At 39.9% G+C, this 23,120-nt stretch overlaps 1 protein-coding gene across 50 annotated transcripts in view; it reads right to left on the minus strand.

Annotated features, from left to right (window-relative positions):
- Nucleotides 1-23,120, minus strand: part of LOC127009976 (C-1-tetrahydrofolate synthase, cytoplasmic-like) — an 81,856-nt gene that overhangs the window by 17,208 nt on the left and 41,528 nt on the right. For 7 of the 50 annotated variants that reach the window (XM_050883607.1, XM_050883649.1, XM_050883603.1 and 4 more), the window contains exons 23-24: nucleotides 22,467-23,115; nucleotides 2,867-4,271 (exon numbers count right to left, since the gene is read on the minus strand). Coding sequence is in view for 3 of the 50 variants with exons in the window: in XM_050883603.1 (XP_050739560.1) it covers nucleotides 23,112-23,115 (4 nt within the window). In the remaining 47 variants the exon portion in view is untranslated. Of the gene's footprint in view, nucleotides 1-1,681; nucleotides 2,732-2,866; nucleotides 4,930-19,748; nucleotides 20,786-20,924; nucleotides 23,116-23,120 lie in introns of all 50 variants that reach the window. The other 43 variants (XM_050883642.1, XM_050883623.1, XM_050883611.1 and 40 more) reach the window with 33 other exon arrangements.

Genomic DNA, 23,120 nt, shown 5'->3' on the forward strand with positions numbered 1-23,120 from the left:
TCAGCATTGCACTTAAACGAACGATCATCCCTCGACAAACTATCTACTATTACTATTATCTATTATTATTCTATTGTTTTCACTCTCTTATCTAAGGCAGTTCATCCCCCAAACTATTCACTATTACTTTATATAACTATCATCTCCATTTACTATCAGTCACTCCATCAACCCAAGTGTATTTACCATCACTACTGTTATTTGTTATTACTTGCTATCAATTAAAGGCACTCAATTAACCAAAAAATATATCAATACTTTTATCATTTATCTCCATTCATTAACTATCTATGGCAAGCCAATGACTAAAACTATCTATCATCACTCCTATTATTTGACTAATCTAACATACTCTTTTACTATCAAAAGGTACTCAGTAAACAAAAGCTATATCATTAGTTTTATCATTTATCAACACTATATCATCTTCATTCATTAACTATCTATGGCAAGCCAATGACTAAAACTATCTATCATCACTCCTATTATTTGACTAATCTAACATACTCTTTTACTATCAAAGGTACTCAGTAAACAAAAGCTGTATCATTAGTTTTATCATTTATCAACACTATCATCTCTATTCATTAAATATCTATGGTATTCCACTGACAAACTATTTATCATCACTCCTATATTATTTGTCTAATCTAACATCCTCTTTTACTATCAAAGGCACTCAGTAAACAAAAGCTGTATCATTAGTTTTATCATTTATCAACACTATCATCTCTATTCATTAACTATCTAATCTAAGGCAACCCATTGAGGAAAATCATCTGCAATTACTACTGGCATTTCTTACTATTCTTCTGTCTTCATTCTGTATTACCTAAGGCACCATTAACGCAACCCATCTGTCATTACGTACGGATTAACAGGTTTAGAAAAGGATTAAGAGCTTTAGAAGAGGTTTAGGAGGGATTAACAGGTTTAGAAAAGGATTAAGAGCTTTAGAAGAGGTTTAGGAGGAGGACAAAGAGGATTAAGAGCTTTAGAAGAGGTTTAGGAGGGATTAACAGGTTTAGAAAAGGATTAAGAGCCTTAGAAGAGGTTTAGGAGGAGGACAAAGAGGATTAAGAGCTTTAGAAGAGGTTTAGGAGGAGGACAAAGAGGATTAAGAGCTTTAGAAGAGGTTTAGGATGACAAAGAGGATTAAGAGCTTTAGAAGAGGTTTAGGAGGAGGACAAAGAGGATTAAGAGCTTTAGAAGAGGTTTAGGAGGAGGACAAAGAGGATTAAGAGCTTTAGAAGAGGCTTAGGAGGAGGACAAAGAGGATTAAGAGCTTTAGAAGAGGTTTAGGAGGAGGACAAAGAGGATTAAGAGCTTTAGAAGAGGTTTAGGAAGAGGACAAAGAGGATTAAGTCTTGGAACTCCCTAACCTCTCACAAACACTTCAAATATTCTAACTACGCATGTTACTAGTGCTACCAAAATTTGAACTTTCTTATCCTCTTGATCTGAATGCTGCCATGGTTAAAGTATAGCCTGTTCCTCTCTTCCTCCCTCTTTGTTCAACTTTCCCTTCTCTTCTGTGCAAGCTGATATCTTCCTCCCTTTTTGTGAGACCCGATTTCTCTTCCTCCGTTCTCTTCTTCCCTTCTGTCAACGTGATCTTCTCTTTCTCCCTTCTGTCCTTTCCTTCTGTTAACCTGATCTTCTCTTTTCCCCTTCTGTCAACCAGATTTCTCTTCCTCCCTTCTGTCAATCTGATCTTCTCTTTCTCCCTTCTGTCAACATGATTTCTCTGTCTCCCTTCTCTTCTTCCCTTCTGTACAACCTGACTTTCTCTTCTTCCATATCTGTGAGTGAGGGAAAGAAGCCCAACACCATCAGAGGGAGAGAAAATTATTATGTTATGTCAGCAAGACTCTGGTATGAAGAAAGGATATAAGAATCTGCTATGAAGTACAAGTCCTTTGCTTAATAGATAAAATAACAGGATGGATGGAAGATGGAATGGCTAATGTATCAACAACTTGCAACCTTCCCAACCTTGATATATAAGCAGGGAAACAAATTAATGGACGCGATATCACTTTCTACTTGATATGGACGGGACATCATATTTTGCTTGACAGATAAAACTACGATGGATGGAAGATGGAAAGACTCTATATATCAACAACCTGTGAAGTTCCTCAATTTGACATATAAGAAGAGAAACAAATTAATGGACGCGATATCACTTTCTGCTTGATATGGACGGGACATTATATTTTGCTTGACAGATAAAACTACGATGGATGGAAGATGGAGAGACTCTATATATCAACAACCTGTGAACTTCCCAACCTTGATATATAAGAGAAACAAATTAATGGATGTGATATCACTTTCTGCTTGATATGGACGGGACATTATATTTTGCTTGACAGATAAAACTAAATGGTTGGAAGATGGAGAGACTCTATATATCAACAACCTGTGAACTTCCCGAACCTTGTAAATATGCAGGAGGACAAATTAATGGACTGAATATTACCCTCTGTTTGATATGGACGGGACATTATATTTTGCTTGACAGATAAAACTAGACGTATGGAAGATGGAAAGACTCTATATATCAACAACCTGTGGCCTTCCCAACCTTGTTATATAAGAAGAAAAACAAATTAATGGATGCAATATCACTTCCTGCTTGATATGGACAGGACATTAAATTTTCCTTGAGAGATTAAACTACGATGGATGGAAGATGGAAAGACTCTATATATCAACAACCTGTGAACTTGATATATAAACAGGGAAAGAAATTAATGGACGCGATATCACTTTCTGCTTGATATGGACGGGACATTAAATTTTCCTTGAGAGATTAAACTACGATGGATGGAAGATGGCAATGACTATATATATCAACAACCTGTGACCTTCCTGAACTTGATACATAAGCAGAGAACATATTAATGGACTGGATATCACTTTGTATGTACTTGCTAGAAAAAATAACAAGATGGATGGAATATAAGAATCACTAAATATATCAACAAACTGTGACTTGAGCTTCTCTTACCGAACTTGATATATAAGCAGAGAACACAACAGACTGGATATCACCTTTTAAGTACTTGATAGATAAAATAACAGGATGGATGGAATATAACAGAATCACTAAAATATCAACAAACTATGACTTGGCCTTCCCTTTCTGAACTTGATATATAAGCACAGTACAAAATAACAGACTGCATATCACTTTTTACATACGTACTTGATAGTAAAAATAACAAGATGGATGGAATATAACAATCATTAAACATATCAACAAACTGTGACTTGACCTTCCCTCTCTGGGCCCGATATATAAGCAGAGAAATATTAATGGGGTGTGAGATTAGTCGTGGAAATGTTTAAGAATGCAAACCTAAATCTGACTAATTAAACATACAGATAACAATATTAATGATAAGCTCTTCATATTAAATCTATATAGCTACTTAAGTATATAAAAACTAGTGATGGCATTTTTGTATTGAATCTCTCTATGTTGTTATTGATACTGGAAGAGATTAGGAGAGAAATAGATAGATATTGCAAGAATGGAAGAAAGTGGATAAGAGATATATTGAAAGGGACTGGGGAAGAGAAATATTGGAAGAGAGAGAGGAAGGAGAGAAAGGAAGAGATTGGAATGGAAAGGAAGAGAGATATTGGAAGAGAAAGGAAAAGGAAAATATCGGAAGAAAGAGAGAGGAAGGAGAAAGGAAGAGAAATACAGGAAGGAGAGAGAAAGGGAGAGAGATTGGAAGAGATAGGAAGAGAGAGATATTGGAGTGCAAGAAAGACAAGGAAGAGAAAGTAAGAGAACATATTGGAAGAAAGAGAGGAAGGAGGAAGAAAGAGGAGAGAGAAAGGAAGACACAATGGAAGGAGTACATAAAAAACAACAGCAGCAACAATAACAACAACAACAACATCACTTTGAGCAAGAAACATAACAATGACACAAAAAAGGACTTACATGTTTTCCTTAATCTTGAGTTCCACCTTTACCTTATTTTCCCTCTTTTTTTTTTTGCTTTTTTCTGTCATTAGGAAAGTTAAATGAAAAGATAACGAAGGGATGTCTGTCTGTCCCTAAAACAAGATTATTAATAGAGAGAAAAGGAAAAGGAAGATGAAACAAAATTGGATTACTGAAAAGAGGAAAGGAGGAGGAAAAGAGAGAAAAAGGAGGATGTGGAAAGTATAATAAGGAAAAATGATAATGATGAGGAAACAAAAAAATGTGAGTTAGAAAGTAAAATAAAATATGTAAAAAAAAAAAACTCTGAGGAATTAGAAAAAAAGGATGAAAAAGATTACTGAAAAGAGGAAAGGAGGAAAAGAAAAAAAAGGAGGTGGAGGAAAGTATAACAAGAGAAAATTGAAAAAAGATGATGGAGTAAAATAAAGTGAAAAAAATATTGAGGAATTAGAAAAAAAAGGAAAAAGATTATTGAAAAGAGGAAAGGAGGAAAAAATAAAAAAGGACGAGGAGGAAAGTATAACAAGAGAAAATAGAAAAAAAGATGAAAGAAATTAAAATAAAATATGTAAAAAAAATAGAGGAATTAGAAAAAAAAATGAAAAGATTACTGAAAAGAGGAAAGCAGGAAAAGAAAAAAAAGGAGTTGGAAAGTAACACAAACAAAAACAAGAAAAAATACTGAGAAAATAGAAAAAATACAAAATCAACTTCAAACAAAACAAAACAAAACAAATAAAGGAATAAAGCAGCAAATCTCTTCAGTAGCATCCTGGCATCCCTTCTCTCTCTCCCTCTCCCTCTCTCTTCCTCCACATCATTTTCTTCCCCTTCGATATCAACAGCGGAGGTGGTGGTGGTGGTGGTGCTCAGAACAGTCCCATGACCTCCTCCGTCTCCAGATCAAGGTCAATGTCGTATATGCAAGGTCGTGTCGGCAACCCGGGCATGGTGGTCATCTGAAGGAGAGGGAGAGAGGGGTAAGTGAGCAGGAGGGAGGGAGAGAGAGAGAGAGGGAGAGAGAGAGGAGGGGGATGAGAGAGAGGAGGGGGAGAGGGAGAGAAAAGGGGTTGACGGAGAGAGAGAGAGAGAGAGAGGAGATGGAGAGAGAGAGAGAAAGGGAGTTAATGGAGAGAGAGGAGAGAAAGGAGTTAATGGAGAGAGAGAGGGGAGTTAATGGAGAGAGAGAGAGGAGAGAAGGGAGTTAATGGAGAGAGGGAGAAAGGGAGTTAATGGAGAGAGAGAGAGGGAGTTAATGGAGAGAGAGGAGAGGGAGAGAAGAGGGAGAGAAAGGAGAGAGGAGAGAGGTTGAGTGAGAGAGGAGAGAGAGAGAGAGAGAGAGAGAGAGAGAGAGAGAGAGAGAGAGAGAGAGGAGAGAGGAGAGAGAGAGAGAGAGAGAGAGAGAGAGAGAGAGAGAGAGAGAGAGAGAGAGAGAGAGAGAGAGAGAGAGAGAGAGAGAGAGAGAGAGAGAGAGAGAGGAGGAAAATGAGAAAAACAAACAACAAAAAACTTATTCATCCTGACTAGCAAACTAAAAATCTAAGCTCTTGAATAATGTAAAAAAAAAGTCCTCTAATAAAACCTTCCTACTCTTCCTGGCCTTACCTACACCCCCTCCTCCTCCTCCTCCTCCTCCTCCTAATGTGGTTTAGTAACAGAACATGCAGGTAAGGTAAGCAAGTGCAAATTAGGCGAAAAATAAATTAAGTAGCAGATGCAATTAACTCAGGTGTGCGCGCATGCTAACAGGTGTGCATGTGTGAGTATGTGCGTAAGTGTTTGTGTATGTGTGTGTAAGTGTATAGGTGTTTGTGTGTGTGTGTGTGTGTGTGAGTGTGTGTGTATAGGTGTGTGTGTGTGTGTGTGTATGCCAAGGAATGAATAGCTATCATGCATACACAGACTTGCTGGCATTCACAAACACACATTTTTTTATGATAGAGGAAACAGTTCAAGGCCAAAAAAACATAACAAAACACAACAAAGCCCACTAGACGCTGCTCCAATAGAAGAATAGAGAACAGGTGGACAGAAGAGAGATCAATATCAGACAGACACAGACAAGGTAAACAGAATAGACACTCTTCTACTTGCCATGCCCCGACTAATGACTTCCAAACTTTACGAGTGTGCGATATTGATGTACGTAATAGGCAGTGTGTGATATTGATGTACGTAATAGGCAGAGTGTGTGATGTTGATGTACGTAATAGGCAGTGTGTGATACTGATGTACGTAACAGGCAGAGTGTGTGATATTGATGTACGGTGTGATATTGATGTACGTAATAGGCAGAGTGTGTGATATTGATGTACGTAATAGGCCGAGTCCGTACTTTGAATTTCGATACGCTTTTTGATGTTTTGCGATGGAATATTGCGGTGTTGGGTGATTTTGTGGAACTGTAGGCTGTGTTGAGTGTTCTACGATATATTACAGGCTGGATTATTGGTGTCCGATAGGTGCAGATTCGTCTGGTATATTTCTATGCAAAGTGAGTTTATTAGAACGTAACCTGATAATTGTAAGTCGAGGGGCGTCTGTACAAAAAATAAATGAAATGGAAAACAAAATGAAAAATGAATAAATAAATAAAAAAGTAAAGGAGTAAAGGAGTAAAGGGTAAAGAGTAAGAAAAAGTAAGAAGTTTATTAGAATGTAACCTAGTAACTGCAAGTCGAGGAGCGTCCATAAAAAAAAAATAATAATAATAAATAAATAAATAAATAAATAAATTAAATAAATAAATAAAATAAAAAATAAATAAAGAAATAAAATAATAGAATAAAAAATAAAAATGAATAAGTAAATACAAAATAAAAAAAATAAAAAAAGGATTGTTTATGTATGTATGTAGTATTTAGAGAACCAACACACACCTTCACATGCACAAACACACACACACACACACACACAGACCAAGATGCATTAACACAAGCAAACACATACTTACCTTGTATAATCATGTGCATATGGTGGGTGTGAGCATTACGCACACACACACGCACATGAGGCAAGAGTGCATGTGCTTGGGTCGAGAGCGAGCGAGTGACCCGAGAACAACAACAACAACAATTATAGTGCCAACATGCGACCTTATTTATCATCTTTTTACCCTTCGAGACTAAAATAACGACCTTAGAATGCTTGAAAACACAACTTGCTCAAAATTATAGTCGTCCCTCAAATAGTACGGTTTTGGTTTTATGTGGATTTTATACGATGATTTTTTAGGATTTTCAAATTTCCCAATAAGCAGGAAATTTAAAAATCCTAAAAGATCTTCCATGACCATCCGTATAAAACCGAAACTGAACTATTGGAAACCGTACTATTTGAGGGGCAACTGTATACAAATGGCAGGTTGACACTTTTTACTAAATAAGCTTCATATCTCCTCTATTTTATCTTTTAACCTTCCTCTGTCACCACTATCATAGCTATCATTGTCACTCACTAAATTCATCACTGCCGTCACTCCTTGCTTATCTATTAGCTTCTCACGGGTCACCTTTTACGCTTTACGCCTTATATTTCCTCTCTATTCTATCTTTTAACCTTCCTCCATCATCACTCTTATAACTCATCTCTATCAATACTCATCGCTGCCGTCACTCTCGTCCACTCAGCTTCTCACAGGTCACTCCTTGTACGCTATACGCCTCATATCTCTTCTATTTTATCTTTTAACCTTCCTCTGTCAATACTATTATGACTCATCACTATCACTAAACTCATCATCGTCATCACTCCTCGTTCACTCAGCTTCTAACAGGTCACTCCTTGTACGCTATACGCCTCATATCTCTTCTATTTTATCTTTTAACTTTCCTCTGTCAACACACTTATAACTCATCTCTATCACTAAACTCATCATTGTCATCACTCCTCGTTCACTCAGCTTCTAACAGGTCACTCCTTTTACGCTATACGCCTCATGTCTCTTCTATTTTATCTTTTAACCTTCCTCTGTTGACACTATTATAATGATCCACTATCACTAGAATCATCACTGTCCTCACTCGTCCACTCATCTGTGTCACCATTTAGCTTCTCACACTCAACTTTGCCTTCCTAATGAGATGTCTTAGCTATGGTTGGCAAGAACTGCGACAATTACCGTGTATGATTTTGGAATAACGGATTTTTTTTTTTATTAATGTTTTTTATGGTCAAGTTCTGGAAGCAAGTTTCTATATACGTCATAGTTTCTGAAGGGGTTTAAATATACAGGTTTTCCCCTCCTTACAATCATCATTATTTAATTATGTTTACTCTCTTCACATTTTTTTTTTTTTTTAATGATTTTTTGGGTCAAGTTCTGGAGGTAAGTTTCTATATGCGTTGTAATTTCCAAGGGGTTTAAATATACAGGTTTTCCCCTCCTTACAATCATCATTATTTAATTATGTTTGCTCTCTTTACATTATTTTTTATGATTTTTAGGGTCAAGTTCTGGAGGTAAGTTTCTATATACGTCGTAATTTCTGACGGGTTTAAATATATGCACAGGTTTTCCCCTCTTTACAATCGTCATTATTTAATTAAGTTTGCTCTCTACAAATTTTTTAATGATTTTATGGTCGATTTCTGGAGGGAAGTTTCTATAAAAGTCGTAATTTCTGACGGGTTTAAATATATGTACAGGTTTTCCCTTCTTTACAATCGTCATTATTTACCGTAATTTTTTTTACAACAGTAAAAAAAAAAAAAAAAAAAAAGCTGCTACTCACTGCTCCCACAACAGACAAAAGTAAAGAGTGGAAAAAAGAGAGGTCAATTTCGTAGAGGGTGGCCAAAAGGGAGGTCAATTTCGTAGAGGGTGGCCAAAAGGGAGGTCAATTTCGTAGAGGGTGGCCAAAAGGGAGGTCAATTTCGTAGACGGTGGCCAAAAGGGAGGTCAATTTCGTAGAGGGTGGCCAAAAGGGAGGTCAATTTCGGGTGTAGTTTGCTCTCTTTACAATCCATCTGGCTCACCTTTTTCAATGGGTTCAGTTTTAATTCATGCCATTTCACGTATGCATTTCCTGGGGGAAGTGTGGCGGTGACGGTTTCATATTTGCTTCTCACTATCAAGTATTTTTCAGGCTGAAGGTCACTTATGATAAGATTCCAGGAAGGCGCCCCTATCAGCTACGAGTGCAATTGCTGAGTGATTTACCGAGAACGTAACACAATCACAAGTGGGGGGCGAGAGAGGACGTCAAACAAACATATCATGGGAGGGTGTGTGTGAGTGTGTGTGTGTGGGGGGGCTGTTTTTTACATGGGAGGATGTGTATGTGTGTGTGTCTCGAGGAGTCGGAGGGTGCTGATTTTTTTACAGGGGAGGCAGGGTGGGTGTGTGGTGGGGGAGGAGGGGGCTGGTTTTTACATGGGAGGAAGGGTGTGTGTGTGTGTGGAGGGAGGGGAGGGGCTGATTTTTACATGGGAGGAAGGATATGTGTGTGTGGAGGGGGAGGAGGGGGCTGAATTTTACATGGGAGGAAGGATATGTGTGTGTGGAGGGGGAGGAAGGGGCTGTTTTTTACATGGGAGGAAGGGTGTGTGTGTGGAGGGGGAGGAGGAGGGGGCTGATTTTACATGGGAGGAAGGGTGTGTGTGTGTGGAGGGGGGGGAGGAGGGGGCTGATTTTTACATGGGAGGAAGGGTGTGTGTGTGTGTGGAGGGGGGGGGGGGCTGATTTTTACATGGGAGGAAGGGTGTGTGTGTGTGGAGGGGGAGGAGGAGGCTGAATTTTACATGGGAGGGTGTGTATGTATTGAGGGGGGAGTTGAGGGGGCTGTTTTTTACATGGGAGGAAGGTGTGTGTGTGTGTGTGGAGGGGGGAGGAGGGGCTGATTTTACATGGGAGGAAGGATGTGTGTGTGTGGCGGGGGTCGGAGGGGGCTGATTTTTACATGGGAGGAAGGGTGTGTGTGTGTGGAGGGGAGGAGGAAAGGGCTGTTTTTTTCATGGGAGGAAGGGTGTGTGTGTGTGTGGTGGGGGTCGGAGGAGGGGGCTGATTTTTACATGAAAGGAAGGGTGTGTGTGTTTCGTGTGTGTGGGGGGGCTGATTTTTACATGGGAGGAAGGGTGTGTGTGTTTCGTGTGTGTGGGGGGGCTGATTTTTACATGGGAGGAAGGTTGTGTGTGTGTGTGTGTGGGGGGGCTGATTTTTACATGGGAGGAAGGGTGTGTGTGTGTGGAGGGAGAGGAGGAGGGGGCTGATTTTTACATGGGAGGAAGGGTGTGTGTGTTTCATGTGTGTGGGGGCTGTTTTTTACATGGGAGGAAGGGTGTGTGTGTGGGGGCTGTTTTTTACATGGGAGGAAGGGTGTGCTGTGGTGGGGTGCTGATTTTTACATGAGCATATACGGCATGACTGCAAAGAGGGGCCGAGTGAGGGTGTGAGGGGAGAGGTGAGGCAGTGTCAACAGCAGGCAGGTGGTAACAAACAAGCTGTGTTGCGAGAAGGTGACTAAACAGCTCGGAGGTAAAGTATTGTGGAAGACTTGAGAAATACCAATGGATGTGTGTGTGTGTAAGTCCACTGAGAAACTGTGTGTGTGTGTGTGTGTGTGTGTGTGTGAAAAGACATATATGAAAAAGCACATATATTTACCTAATTTATGTACAGATAGAATATACATACATTCCTTAGCCAGTCTGTCACTCAGTCAGTTAATAAGCCAGTCACCATCAGACATTTAGACAGACAGCTAGTGAGTGAGTGTGTTAGCCAGCCATTCAGTCAGCCAGTTATTCCATCAGCCAGTCAGTCAATCAGCCAGTCAGTCAATCAGCCAGCCAGTCAATCAGCCAGCCAGTCACCAAGGGTATAGTGATTATCTCCTTGGAAACTATCAGTGCACTGATAGTCTACTTGGAGACTATAAATACACTGATAGCGGTGAGGAGCACAAAGTCACTCCCACTCCCAGGCAGAGCCGTGCCGCCCTAAAGAAGAGTGTCCGCCCACCACGCCCGTGACCACCTCACGGAACACTGCCACGAGGAGAGTGTGTCAGACCATCACAGCCCCTCAACACCACCACCAGGAAGGACAGCGGGATGACAGAACAGAGGCAGGTGAAGAAGAGCAAGAACACTGCTGGCAGCGCTGCGGAGTGTCCAGTGTGCATGACAGGCTATGATGGCACCGTGCAGCGGCCGCGCATCCTGCTCTGCGGCCACACTGTCTGCACGCTGTGCATAGATCAGCTGAAGGTGCTGGGCTGTTTTGCCTGCCCAGAGTGCTGCGTCAGCCACGCCGTGCCCGAGGTAGGGCAGTTCCCTGTCAACCATGCTTTTGAGACCCTTATAAGACAGATGAAAGACGCTGAGGTGGCAGCAGCAGCAGCAGCCTTGCCGCCACCCAGTGCCGGGGAAGGGAAAGGAGCAGCAGGGGCAGCTGGGAAGAAGAAGGGGGCGCATCTCTTCAAAAAAATGAAATCCATTCTGGAGGAACAGGAGGCCACAGTTGTGGCCGCCATCACCGCCTGCCGAGAGGCTCAGTCGCAGCTGGGCCAGTACCAGACGACCCTGGCAGGCTGGCGCAAGCGGCAGCAGCAGCTGGAGGACAGGCTCCTGGGACTGGTGGACCAGAGCAGGAATGCCAGGGAGCTCCTGCAGCAGGAAGAGTCCCGTGCGGCGGCCAAGGAGGAGGAGCTGAAGAAGGGGGAGCAGGGGATGCAGGGCATGCTGGAGATGCTGAACACCCCTACAACACAGCAAGAAGTAGAAGAGGCGGTGGCTAAAGTGCTTCATTGTACTGACGAGGCACAGCAGGCGGTGGAGAAGTTCCGAGAATGTTTTCCCAATGACAGCATCATCAGGGAGGTGAGAGAGACATCTAGTGCAGCCCTGGAGGCTGTTCAGGCTGTCCAGGCAGTCCTGGAAACACTCCCTTACATTACTACAGAGGAGCCCAGGCCCCAGTCAGACCCAGACTCCACCATCATGGACAGACTGCACTTCATCTGGACAGAGAGCTTGATGGCCAAGGACCTTCGCAGTCTGACACAGCTCGCCAGGCGCCTGCTGGAGGCTGGCCGGGTGTTTGCTGTCCACCAGGCGGAAGGTCAGCGCCGACACGCAAGAATAAGCCTTGAAGCTGGCCAGCTGTGCCTCCACGCCCTGAAGGACCTTCCCCCGCCACGGGGCGCAGCAATCCTGCAGATGAGCGAGGTTGTGCCGCCCTCCCCCCCCTGCACGGTGTTCCTGGACCTGTCCTGGCCGGGCAGTGAGACGCAGCGGGTCAAAATCCGTCTGAGCCCCGACACCCGGCAAAGCCGACAGTTCTTACTGTTGTGCACAGGGCAGCGCGGCCCCTCCTACGTCAACACCAGGCTGTACCAGGTAACGAGGAAGGGGGACACGGGAGAGAATGTGAAGGGCGGACACTACATGAGTAATGATGGTCATTGGACGTCCGCCATGCTGCCAGGCCTTGATAAGGTTCATGACGGGTACCCGGGGCCAAACCGCGCTGGGGATGTGTTTGGGTTGGACCGAACGGCTAAAAGTCAGCGTGGTCTGTTTGGCATCTTCACCAAGGACCGGGATAGTACTGTAGATAGTCCACATTCTCTCTTTGGTAAGGTGGAGGATGGACTGGAAGTGGTGGCCAAGGCAGCCTACCACACAGACATTGAAGAGGTGACTGTGGTGGACTGTGGCGTAGTGTTGAAGGTATTGGCCAACACCACTACCACCGTGGAGTCGGAGTCGGAGTCAATGGAGTCAGAATAGTTTTATTTGTAAAAAAAAAAAAAAAAAATATATATATATATATATATATATATATATATATATATATATATATATATATATATATATATATATATAATTTAAATAATTCTTTTAAAATTAACTTTTTATATTTTTTATATAAATAGAAATAATTAAATGCATGTAAACCTCAATATTTTCTGCATTAGTTTAAAACATAAGTTGGAGTATTCTTGTATCATATTGCATCACCATAAGTAACCTGGCTAGCTGTTTGAGCCAGTCCTAAGACTGACCATCCACAGCCAGCTAGCCACTGGCCAGCACCACACCACAACTCTGTCTAGTATGTTATCAGTCTAACCAGATCATGTCATGTTTTAGACACATCCTCACTGAAATTGCACAAAGAAAAATGCAGCAGCTTCAAATGAAAGTATCAGAAAAGGCTGTGGTTGATCCATGTGTGTATGTGAAGGGATTCTTTGAAAAATAGGGCATATGTTTCAAATATTTCCTTTACTGCCACTTCCTATAGTTGGTGTTTTTGTCCCTTTTAATAGCTTTTCTTTAGTTCACTTAAGTGTTTGGAGGGGCCCAAGACTACCCACATGCTGTCCTCATGATTGCCCGTCAACCGGACTCCAGTGAAACTCTCTAAAGAGGATCAAGTGAAGTTCAGGAGGGGGGGTGGAATAGTCAAGCAAGATGGCAGCAATATAAAACAGTTGTCTGCACCACCAATTGGCTGGGACCAACCAAAAGAGTAAAGATGGGGGCATATGGTGTAGCTGAGCGTGGCCGCAGTGCTCTTCTCCGTTACAGTGGCCCTTGAGCCATTGGTGGGAAGAGACCATCACCCCGGGACACAGGGTCAGCATGACATCCAGGTTACCACAGTTTGCCTTTCCTGGGTTTCCCCAGTACCTATTTATCGAACAGTGCAAAAGGAAAGATGAAGTGCTGGGTGAGCTCCACGCTGACTGCCCAGGTTGGGATTCGAACCCAGAACCGCGGATTCGTAGTTAGGCACGCACCTCTAGGCCATGGAAGCATAAAAAAATATCTACGAGGTGAGAAACTTGCTATTTGAGGACAGACTTAAGCATCTAATGCAGCCAATGTCAACAAGATGAGAGCAATTACAACAAGCAAATGAACTGAAGTTGTAAACCCATGGTTGCCCTGCACACATTCTAAATGTTTTGGCTCATGATTTGGAAATTGGTAACATAGAAGAACATGTGGTTCACGTTGAAAATACTTTTGAAACCATCACTCTGCCTCAGCAATATGCCGTCTAAAAGGTGGTCAACATATTATTCTGCCCCAGAACACTAGACGGACCATGTGTAGCTGACTGAAGGTATATCTATATCAGCTCAGGAAAATTTGTGAAGTTGACATGGAAAATATTGATATCAAAGTTAAAGAGTGGTTTCTTTGTTTGATTTTCTATTCTACAATGTTGCCCTGGGATAAGATCAAGATTTAAATCAGAGAAATAAAAAAATAAAAAAATATAAATCTTGATTTAAATCAAACAACCCTGGTGGAGTCGGCTACTTTTGGCCAAAGTCGGAGTCGGAGTCGGCAAAAATACCCCCGACTCTGACTCCTTAAGGGTCTCCTCCTGCGCATACGGTATGTCCAATAGCTTTGAAATTCTAGTATGTTGTTTGTTGATGTAAAGAAATGATATTCTGCGAATTTCATCAAAATCGGCTGAAGTTTAAGAGAGACTCAAATTAGGCGTGTTTTTCATTTTTTTGTTTCACAGGCTTTATTTTTCAGTTAATCGGTTTGCAAAAAATACCATAGAAACTTTGTTTACCTATCTACATTTTGTTGGAAGTGAATTTTTGATTTTTTGTTTTGTCTTCGAAGAAAAAAAATTACAATTTTTTGTCACTTATCATTTTCTCCACTCTGTGTCCCGTTTTCTTTTGACATTTTTGAAAATCCATTTCCAACAAAAAATCGCCCTTTAGTTGTAGTTTAAAATGATACCTAACAAAAGTCATTCAGACGTTTTACCGATTTTGTGAAATTATTTGAAGGTTAAAAAGACACTTTTCGAGATATCGGCTCCCAAAGATTTTTTTTACATTTCTCTCTGTCTTGCCATTTGTATTTATCTGATTGGTATGAAATTCTCTCATATGACTGTATATACCTTGTTGACTTACCTCAGAATGATAAGGCATCTGGTCCCCCTTTCTAAGAAAGTATTACTCACTCGCAGGTGAGGGTGTCAGAAGGCGCCACCTTCCTCATTGTGGCCAGGTAGCGCGAGTGCCGCGGGAGTGCCTTGCTTCTATGCTACTCTCTTGCTTGTTTTCTGAGGTTTGGCCGCTCCATAAGCCCTCTTGATGTTGGTGACTTTTTCTGGTTGCCTTGCGCTTGTACATCATTTGTCAGGACGTTTTTTTGGCTGGAGAGGAGAGAAAAGTACGACATACTTTTCTCGTCTGTCTCTCGCTTGGCACTGGCGCGGTGGCACCTCTCTTCCTCCCCTGCCTCTCCGCGCGAAGAAGAGAGGATGACAGATGACAAAATTTACGAAGAAATAAAATATTCTAATGCAATTTTTACGTATATACGAATGATACCGCATATGTTGACAAGAGCGTCTTATGACGCGCATGTCCAACTATTACTCTAAAGCCCCCCCAAGGGGGAGGGGTTTTAATTTTACGAAAACAAACCTCACCACATGGTAATTTAGGGTTTCCCGGCCACGCTGAGAGAAAAATATGTACTCGTCCGATTTTAAATATATTCAAAAAAATACCCCATAGGCGTGCTCATAACGTAATCATTTATCATGTAATGTAGGTGTGAAGTTTTTTTTCTTTTACATCACCTAGATGTTGTCTATATCGAGTACACGTAATTTGGATGTAAATACATGTAAGAAAAAGGACCTCAAGAGAGTCTTCCGGCACTACAGGCAGTCGGCCGGAGTCGGAGTCGCAACTTTAAAATTTTCTGGAGTCGCAGTCGGAAAATTTGAACTCCGACTCTACACCCTTGAACACCACAGCAAGATAATGGAGGTGACTGTGGTGGTTTTCATAACATTGTTTATTTCTTGTAACACCCGGGGTGATATTTTGTGCACTACATAAATACTTGATATAATGTCTTGATTTCTCGCTGCATTCTTGTAACATCCGGGGTGATATTTTGCATTATGTTTCGCGTGCTGCATAAAGACAATGTAATGCGTTAACTTAATTTTTTGGGGCATCCTTGTAGTAGCCAGTGCAATATTTTGTGCATTATGTAAATATACCCGATAAAAAAAGTCTTGTCCTATCCTTCCTCAGTAAAACATGAACTACACCTTTTCCAGCAACTCAAGATCAGCCCATGGAGACCACCTTGTATGGGCCATGGCGTCTATGTGGTCTGAATATCTATGTAAATCTCTCACTCACTCTCTTGCTCTCTCTCTCTCACACCCTTACCGTGCCAACAAGAGGGAAGAGGAAGCCGGCCCCCACCGACGCTCTCACATCCCGCACAGGCAAGGTGAAGCCCGTAGGTGCGCCCTTCCTGCTGGGGTCAGCCGTAAGGGACAGGTGAGTCTTGGCCATGCAGATTGGAAGGTTGTTGAAGCCCTATCGCGGGAAAACGGAGAGTTGAGATCATTATAAAAGGTGTTGGATTGTATGTATAGAGGGTTGAGGGATTTGGGAAGGGTGTCTGGGGGGGTGAGGTCAAATTAAAGGGTGTTGGATTGTATGTATAGAGGGTTGAGGGATTTGGGAAGGGTGTCTGGGGGGGTGAGGTCAAATTAAAGGGTGTTGGATTGTATGTATAGAGGGTTGAGGGATTTGGGAAGGGTGTCTGGGGGGTGAGGTCAAATTAAAGGGTGGTGGATTGTATGTATAGTGGGTTGAGTGATTTGGGAAGGGTGTCTGTGGGGGTGAGGTCAAATTAAAGGGTGTTGGGTTGTGTTAGAGAGAGAGAGAGAGAGAGAGAGAGAGAGAGAGAGAGAGAGAGAATAATTGATACTACTAGCTCTTACTACAACTATTACTACTACAGTTACTCCTCCTCCTCCTACCACCACTACTACTACTACTACTACTACTACTAATCACAATCTCAAGTCTCGCCAAGGTAAAGTTTAAAGTTGATATGCAAAGCGATGAGAATATTTATTTCCTGTTTACATTTGACACCAATGAACAACGAACGACAGAACCGATAAACAAAACAGTAATAAACAGGAGTAAACAATAACAACAACAGCAACAACACTTCCTCTTGCACATGACGCTACACTCCCCGAAACACACCTGTCCGGAAGAGTTTTGCAGGTGTGGGAGCGGGCGTGTCATAAAGAGCCATTGAAGAAAGTAAATATAAGGTCTAGAAAACAAAATAAGGTGTGTAATTTAAGTGCAGGTGTGGAATCGGGCATGTAATAATAATAATAATAAAAAAATAAGGTGTGTAATTCATGTGCAGGTGTGGAAACGGGTGTGTGATAGAGAACAAAAATCAAATAAGAGGTCTAGAAAAACAAAATAAGGTGTGTAATTCAAAAGCAGGTGTGGAAACAGGTGTGTAATAAGAACAATAAAGGACAGTAAAAAAAATAATACAAGATATGAAGAAAACAAAATATGGTGCAGGTGTGGGACAGGTGTGCATAATTAAGAACCATTGAAGAAACTAAATAAGGTGTGTAATTTAAGTGCAGGTGTGGAAACTGGTGTAATAAAAAAAAAGCAGGTGTGGAAACTGGTGTGTAATGAAAAGAAAAAATAAAATAAAATAAAAATGCAGGTGTGGAAACAGTAAAAACAGGTATGGAAAAAAAAAAAAAATAAATAAATAAAATAAAAAAATGCAAGAGTGGAAACAGGTGTGTATGACCCCCCCCCCCAAAAAAAAAAAAAATAATAAAAAAAAAATAAATAAATAATAATAATAATAATAAAAAAAAAATTACACACCACACACACACACAGACAAAATTCAGGACACTACCACCAATGCCTAACAATCACCAAGAACATTACGGCCAAGATAAAGAAATATGGCTTTTACTAGGCTTAATTGGTCCCTTAAGAGAAAGCATGACCATTCTCTCATTTCTGTGTGGTTAATTATGGTACTTGTTTTATATAATGGAAGTTTAATTAATCTTATGGTATCTCCTTTTTTCTTTTTTTTCTTTTTTTTTTTCACTCCAAAATATTAATAAGAAAACTCAGCATTGCACTTAAACGAACGATCATCCCTCGACAAACTATCTACTATTACTATTATCTATTATTATTCTATTGTTTTCACTCTCTTATCTAAGGCAGTTCATCCCCCAAACTATTCACTATTACTTTATATAACTATCATCTCCATTTACTATCAGTCACTCCATCAACCCAAGTGTATTTACCATCACTACTGTTATTTGTTATTACTTGCTATCAATTAAAGGCACTCAATTAACCAAAAAATATATCAATACTTTTATCATTTATCTCCATTCATTAACTATCTATGGCAAGCCAATGACTAAAACTATCTATCATCACTCCTATTATTTGACTAATCTAACATACTCTTTTACTATCAAAAGGTACTCAGTAAACAAAAGCTGTATCATTAGTTTTATCATTTATCAACACTATCATCTCCATTCATTAAATATCTATGGTATTCCACTGACAAACTATTTATTATCACTCCTATATTATCTGACTAATCTAACATCCTCTTTTACTATCAAAGGCACTCAGTAAACAAAAGCTGTATCGTTAGTTTTATCATTTATCAACACTATCATCTTCATTCATTAACTATCTAATCTAAGGCAAGCCATTGAGGAAAATCATCTGCAATTACTACTGGCATTTCTTACTATTCTTTTGTCTTCATTCTGTATTACCTAAGGCACCATTAACGCAACCCATCTGTCATTACGTACGGATTAACAGGTTTAGAAAAGGATTAAGAGCCTTAGAAGAGGTTTAGGAGGAGGACAAAGAGGATTAAGAGCTTTAGAAGAGGTTTGGGAGGAGGACAAAGAGGATTAAGAGCTTTAGAAGAGGTTTAGGAGGGATTAACAGGTTTAGAAAAGGATTAAGAGGTTTAGATGTTTAGGAGGAGGACAAAGAGGATTAAGAGCTTTAGAAGAGGTTTAGGAGGAGGACAAAGAGGATTAAGAGCTTTAGAAGAGGTTTAGGAGGAGGACAAAGAGGATTAAGAGCTTTAGAAGAGGTTTAGGAGGAGGACAAAGAGGATTAAGAGCTTTAGAAGAGGTTTAGGAGGAGGACAAAGAGGATTAAGAGCTTTAGAAGAGGTTTAGGAGGAGGACAAAGAGGATTAAGAGCTTTAGAAGAGGTTTAGGAGGAGGACAAAGAGGATTAAGAGCTTTAGAAGAGGTTTAGGAGGAGGACAAAGAGGATTAAGTCTTGGAACTCCCTAACCTCTCACAAACACTTCAAATATTCTAACTACGCATGTTACTAGTGCTACCAAAATTTGAACTTTCTTATCCTCTTGATCTGAATGCTGCCATGGTTAAAGTATAGCCAGTTCCTCTCTTCCTCCCTCTTTGTTCAACTTTCCCTTCTCTTCTGTGCAATGTGATATCTTCCTCCCTTTTTGTGAGACCCGATTTCTCTTCCTCCGTTCTCTTCTTCCCTTCTGTCAACGTGATCTTCTCTTTCTCCCTTCTGTCCTTTCCTTCTGTTAACCTGATCTTCTCTTTTTCCCTTCTGTCCTTTCCTTCTGTCAACCTGATTTCTCTTCCTCCCTTCTGTCAATCTGATCTTCTCTTTCTCCCTTCTGTCAACATGATTTCTCTGTCTCCCTTCTCTTCTTCCCTTCTGTACAACCTGACTTTCTCTTCTTCCATATCTGTGAGTGAGGGAAAGAAGCCCAACACCATCAGAGGGAGAGAAAATTATTATGTTATGTTGGCAAGACTCTGGTATGAGGATAGGATATAAGAATCTGCTATGAAGTACAAGTCCTTTGCTTAATAGATAAAATAACAGGATGGATGGAAGATGGAATGGCTAATGTATCAACAACTTGCAACCTTCCCAACCTTGATATATAAGCAGGGAAACAAATTAATGGACGCGATATCACTTTCTGCTTGATATGGACGGGACATCATATTTTGCTTGACAGATAAAACTACGATGGATGGAAGATGGAGAGACTCTATATATCAACAACCTGTGAAGTTCCTCAATTTGACATATAAGAAGAGAAACAAATTAATGGACGCGATATCACTTTCTGCTTGATATGGACGGGACATCATATTTTGCTTGACAGATAAAACTACGATGGATGGAAGATGGAAAGACTCTATATATCAACAACCTGTGGCCTTCCCAACCTTGATATATAAGAGAAACAAATTAATGGATGTGATATCACTTTCTGCTTGATATGGACGGGACATCATATTTTGCTTGACAGATAAAACTACGATGGATGGAAGATGGAGAGACTCTATATATCAACAACCTGTGAAGTTCCTCAATTTGACATATAAGAAGAGAAACAAATTAATGGATGTGATATCACTTTCTGCTTGATATGGACGGGACATTATATTTTGCTTGACAGATAAAACTAAATGGTTGGAAGATGAAGAGACTCTATATATCAACAACCTATGACCTTCCTCAACTTGACATATAAGAAGAAAAACAAATTAATGGACGCGATATCACTTTCTGCTTGATATGGACGGGACATCATATTTTGCTTGACAGATAAAACTAAATGGTTGGAAGATGGAGAGACTCTATATATCAACAACCTGTGAACTTCCCGAACCTTGTAAATATGCAGGAGGACAAATTAATGGACTGAATATTACCCTCTGTTTGATATGGACGGGACATTATATTTTGCTTGACAGATAAAACTAGACGGATGGAAGATGGAATGACTCTATATATCAACAACCTGTGGCCTTCCCAACCTTGATATATAAGAAGAGAAACAAATTAATGGACGCAATATCACTTCCTGCTTGATATGGACAGGACATTAAATTTTCCTTGAGAGATTAAACTACGATAGATGGAAGATGGAAAGACTCTATATATCAACAACCTGTGAACTTGATATATAAACAGGGAAAGAAATTAATGGATGCAATATCACTTCCTGCTTGATATGGACAGGACATTAAATTTTCCTTGAGAGATTAAACTACGATAGATGGAAGATGGAAAGACTATATATCAACAACCTGTGAACTTGATATATAAACAGGGAAAGAAATTAATGGACGCGATATCACTTTCTGCTTGATATGGACGGGAATTATATTTTGCTTGACATGTAAAACTACGATGGATGTAGGATGGCAATGACTATATATATCAACAACCTGTGACCTTCCTGAACTTGATACATAAGCAGCGAACATATTAATGGACTGGATATCACTTTGTATGTACTTGCTAGAAAAAATAACAAGATGGATGGAATATAAGAATCACTAAATATATCAACAAACTGTGACTTGAGCTTCTCTTACCGAACTTGATATATAAGCAGAGAACACAACAGACTGGATATCACCTTTTAAGTACTGATAGATAAAATAACAGGATGGATGAAATATAACAGAATCACTAAAATATCAACAAACTATGACTTGGCCTTCCCTTTCTGAACTTGATATATAAGCACAGAACAAAATAACAGACTGCATATCACTTTTTACATACGTACTTGATAGTAAAAATAACAAGATGGATGGAATATAACAATCATTAAACATATCAACAAAATGTGACTTGACCTTCCCTCTCTGGGCCCGATATATAAGCAGAGAAATATTAATGGGGTGTGAGATTAGTCGTGGAAATGTTTAAGAATGCAAACCTAAATCTGACTAATTAAACATACAGATAACAATATTAATGATAAGCTCTTCATATTAAATCTATATAGCTACTTAAGTATATAAAAACTAGTGATGGCATTTTTGTATTGAATCTCTCTATGTTGTTATCGATACTGGAAGAGATTAGGAGAGAAATAGATAGATATTGCAAGAATGGAAGAAAGTGGATAAGAGATATTTTGAAAGGGATTGGGGAAGAGAGATTGGAAGAGAGAGAGGAAGGAGAGAAAGGAAGAGATTAGAATGGAAAGGAAGAGAGATATTGGAAGAGAAAGGAAGAGGAAAATATTGGAAGAAAAAGAGGAAGGAGAAAGGAAGAGAAATACAGGAAGGAGAGAGAAAGGGAGAGAGATTGGAAGAGATAGGAAGAGAGAGATATTGGAAGAGTGCAAGAAAGACAAAGAAGAGAAAGTAAGAGAACATATTGGAAGAAAGAGAGGAAGGAGGAAGAAAGAGGAGAGAGAAAGGAAGACACAATGGAAGGAGTACATAAAAAACAACAGCAGCAGCAATAACAACAACAACAGCAGCATCACTTTGAGCAAGAAACATAACAATGACACAAAAAAGGACTTACATGCTTTCCTTAATCTTGAGTTCCACCTTTACCTTATTTTCCCTCTTTTTTTTTTGCTTTTTTCTGTCATTAGGAAAGTTAAATGAAAAGATAACGAAGGGATGTCTGTCTGTCCCTAAAACAAGATTATTAATAGAGAGAAAAGGAAAAGGAAGATGAAACAAAATTGGATTACTGAAAAGAGGAAAGGAGGAGGAAAAGAGAGAAAAGGAGGATGTGGAAAGTATAATAAGGAAAAATGATAATGATGAGGAAACAGAAAAATGTGAGTTAGAAAGTAAAATAAAATATGTAAAAAAAACACTGAGGAATTAGAAAAAAAGGATGAAAAAGATTACTGAAAAGAGGAAAGGAGGAAAAAATAAAAAAGGAGGTGGAGGAAAGTATAACAAGAGAAAATTGAAAAAAGATGATTGAGTAAAATAAAAAGTGAAAAAAATATTGAGGAATTAGAAAAAAAAGGAAAAAGATTATTGAAAAGAGGAAAGGAGGAAAAGAAAAAAGGAAGAGGTGGAAAGTATAACAAGAGAAAATAGAAAAAAAAGATGATAGAAATTAAAATAAAATATGTAAAAAAAATAGAGGAATTAGAAAAAAAATGAAAAGATTACTGAAAAGAGGAAAGGAGGAAAAGAAAAAAAAGGATGTGGAAAGTAACACAAACAAAAACAACAAGAAAAAATACTGAGAAAATAGAAAAAAATACAAAATCAACTTCAAACAAAACAAAACAAAGGAATAAAGCAGCAAATCTCTTCAGTAGCATCCTGGCATCCCTTCTCTCTCTCCCTCTCCCTCTCTCTTCCTCCACATCATTTTCTTCCCCTTCGATATCAACAGCGGAGGTGGAGGTGGTGGTGCTCAGAACAGTCCCATGACCTCCTCCGTCTCCAGATCAAGGTCAATGTCGTATATGCAAGGTCGTGTCGGCAACCCGGGCATGGTGGTCATCTGAA

The sequence above is a fragment of the Eriocheir sinensis genome, chromosome 42 (genome assembly GCF_024679095.1).
Source record: "Eriocheir sinensis breed Jianghai 21 chromosome 42, ASM2467909v1, whole genome shotgun sequence".
Lineage (NCBI taxonomy): Eukaryota > Metazoa > Arthropoda > Malacostraca > Decapoda > Varunidae > Eriocheir > Eriocheir sinensis.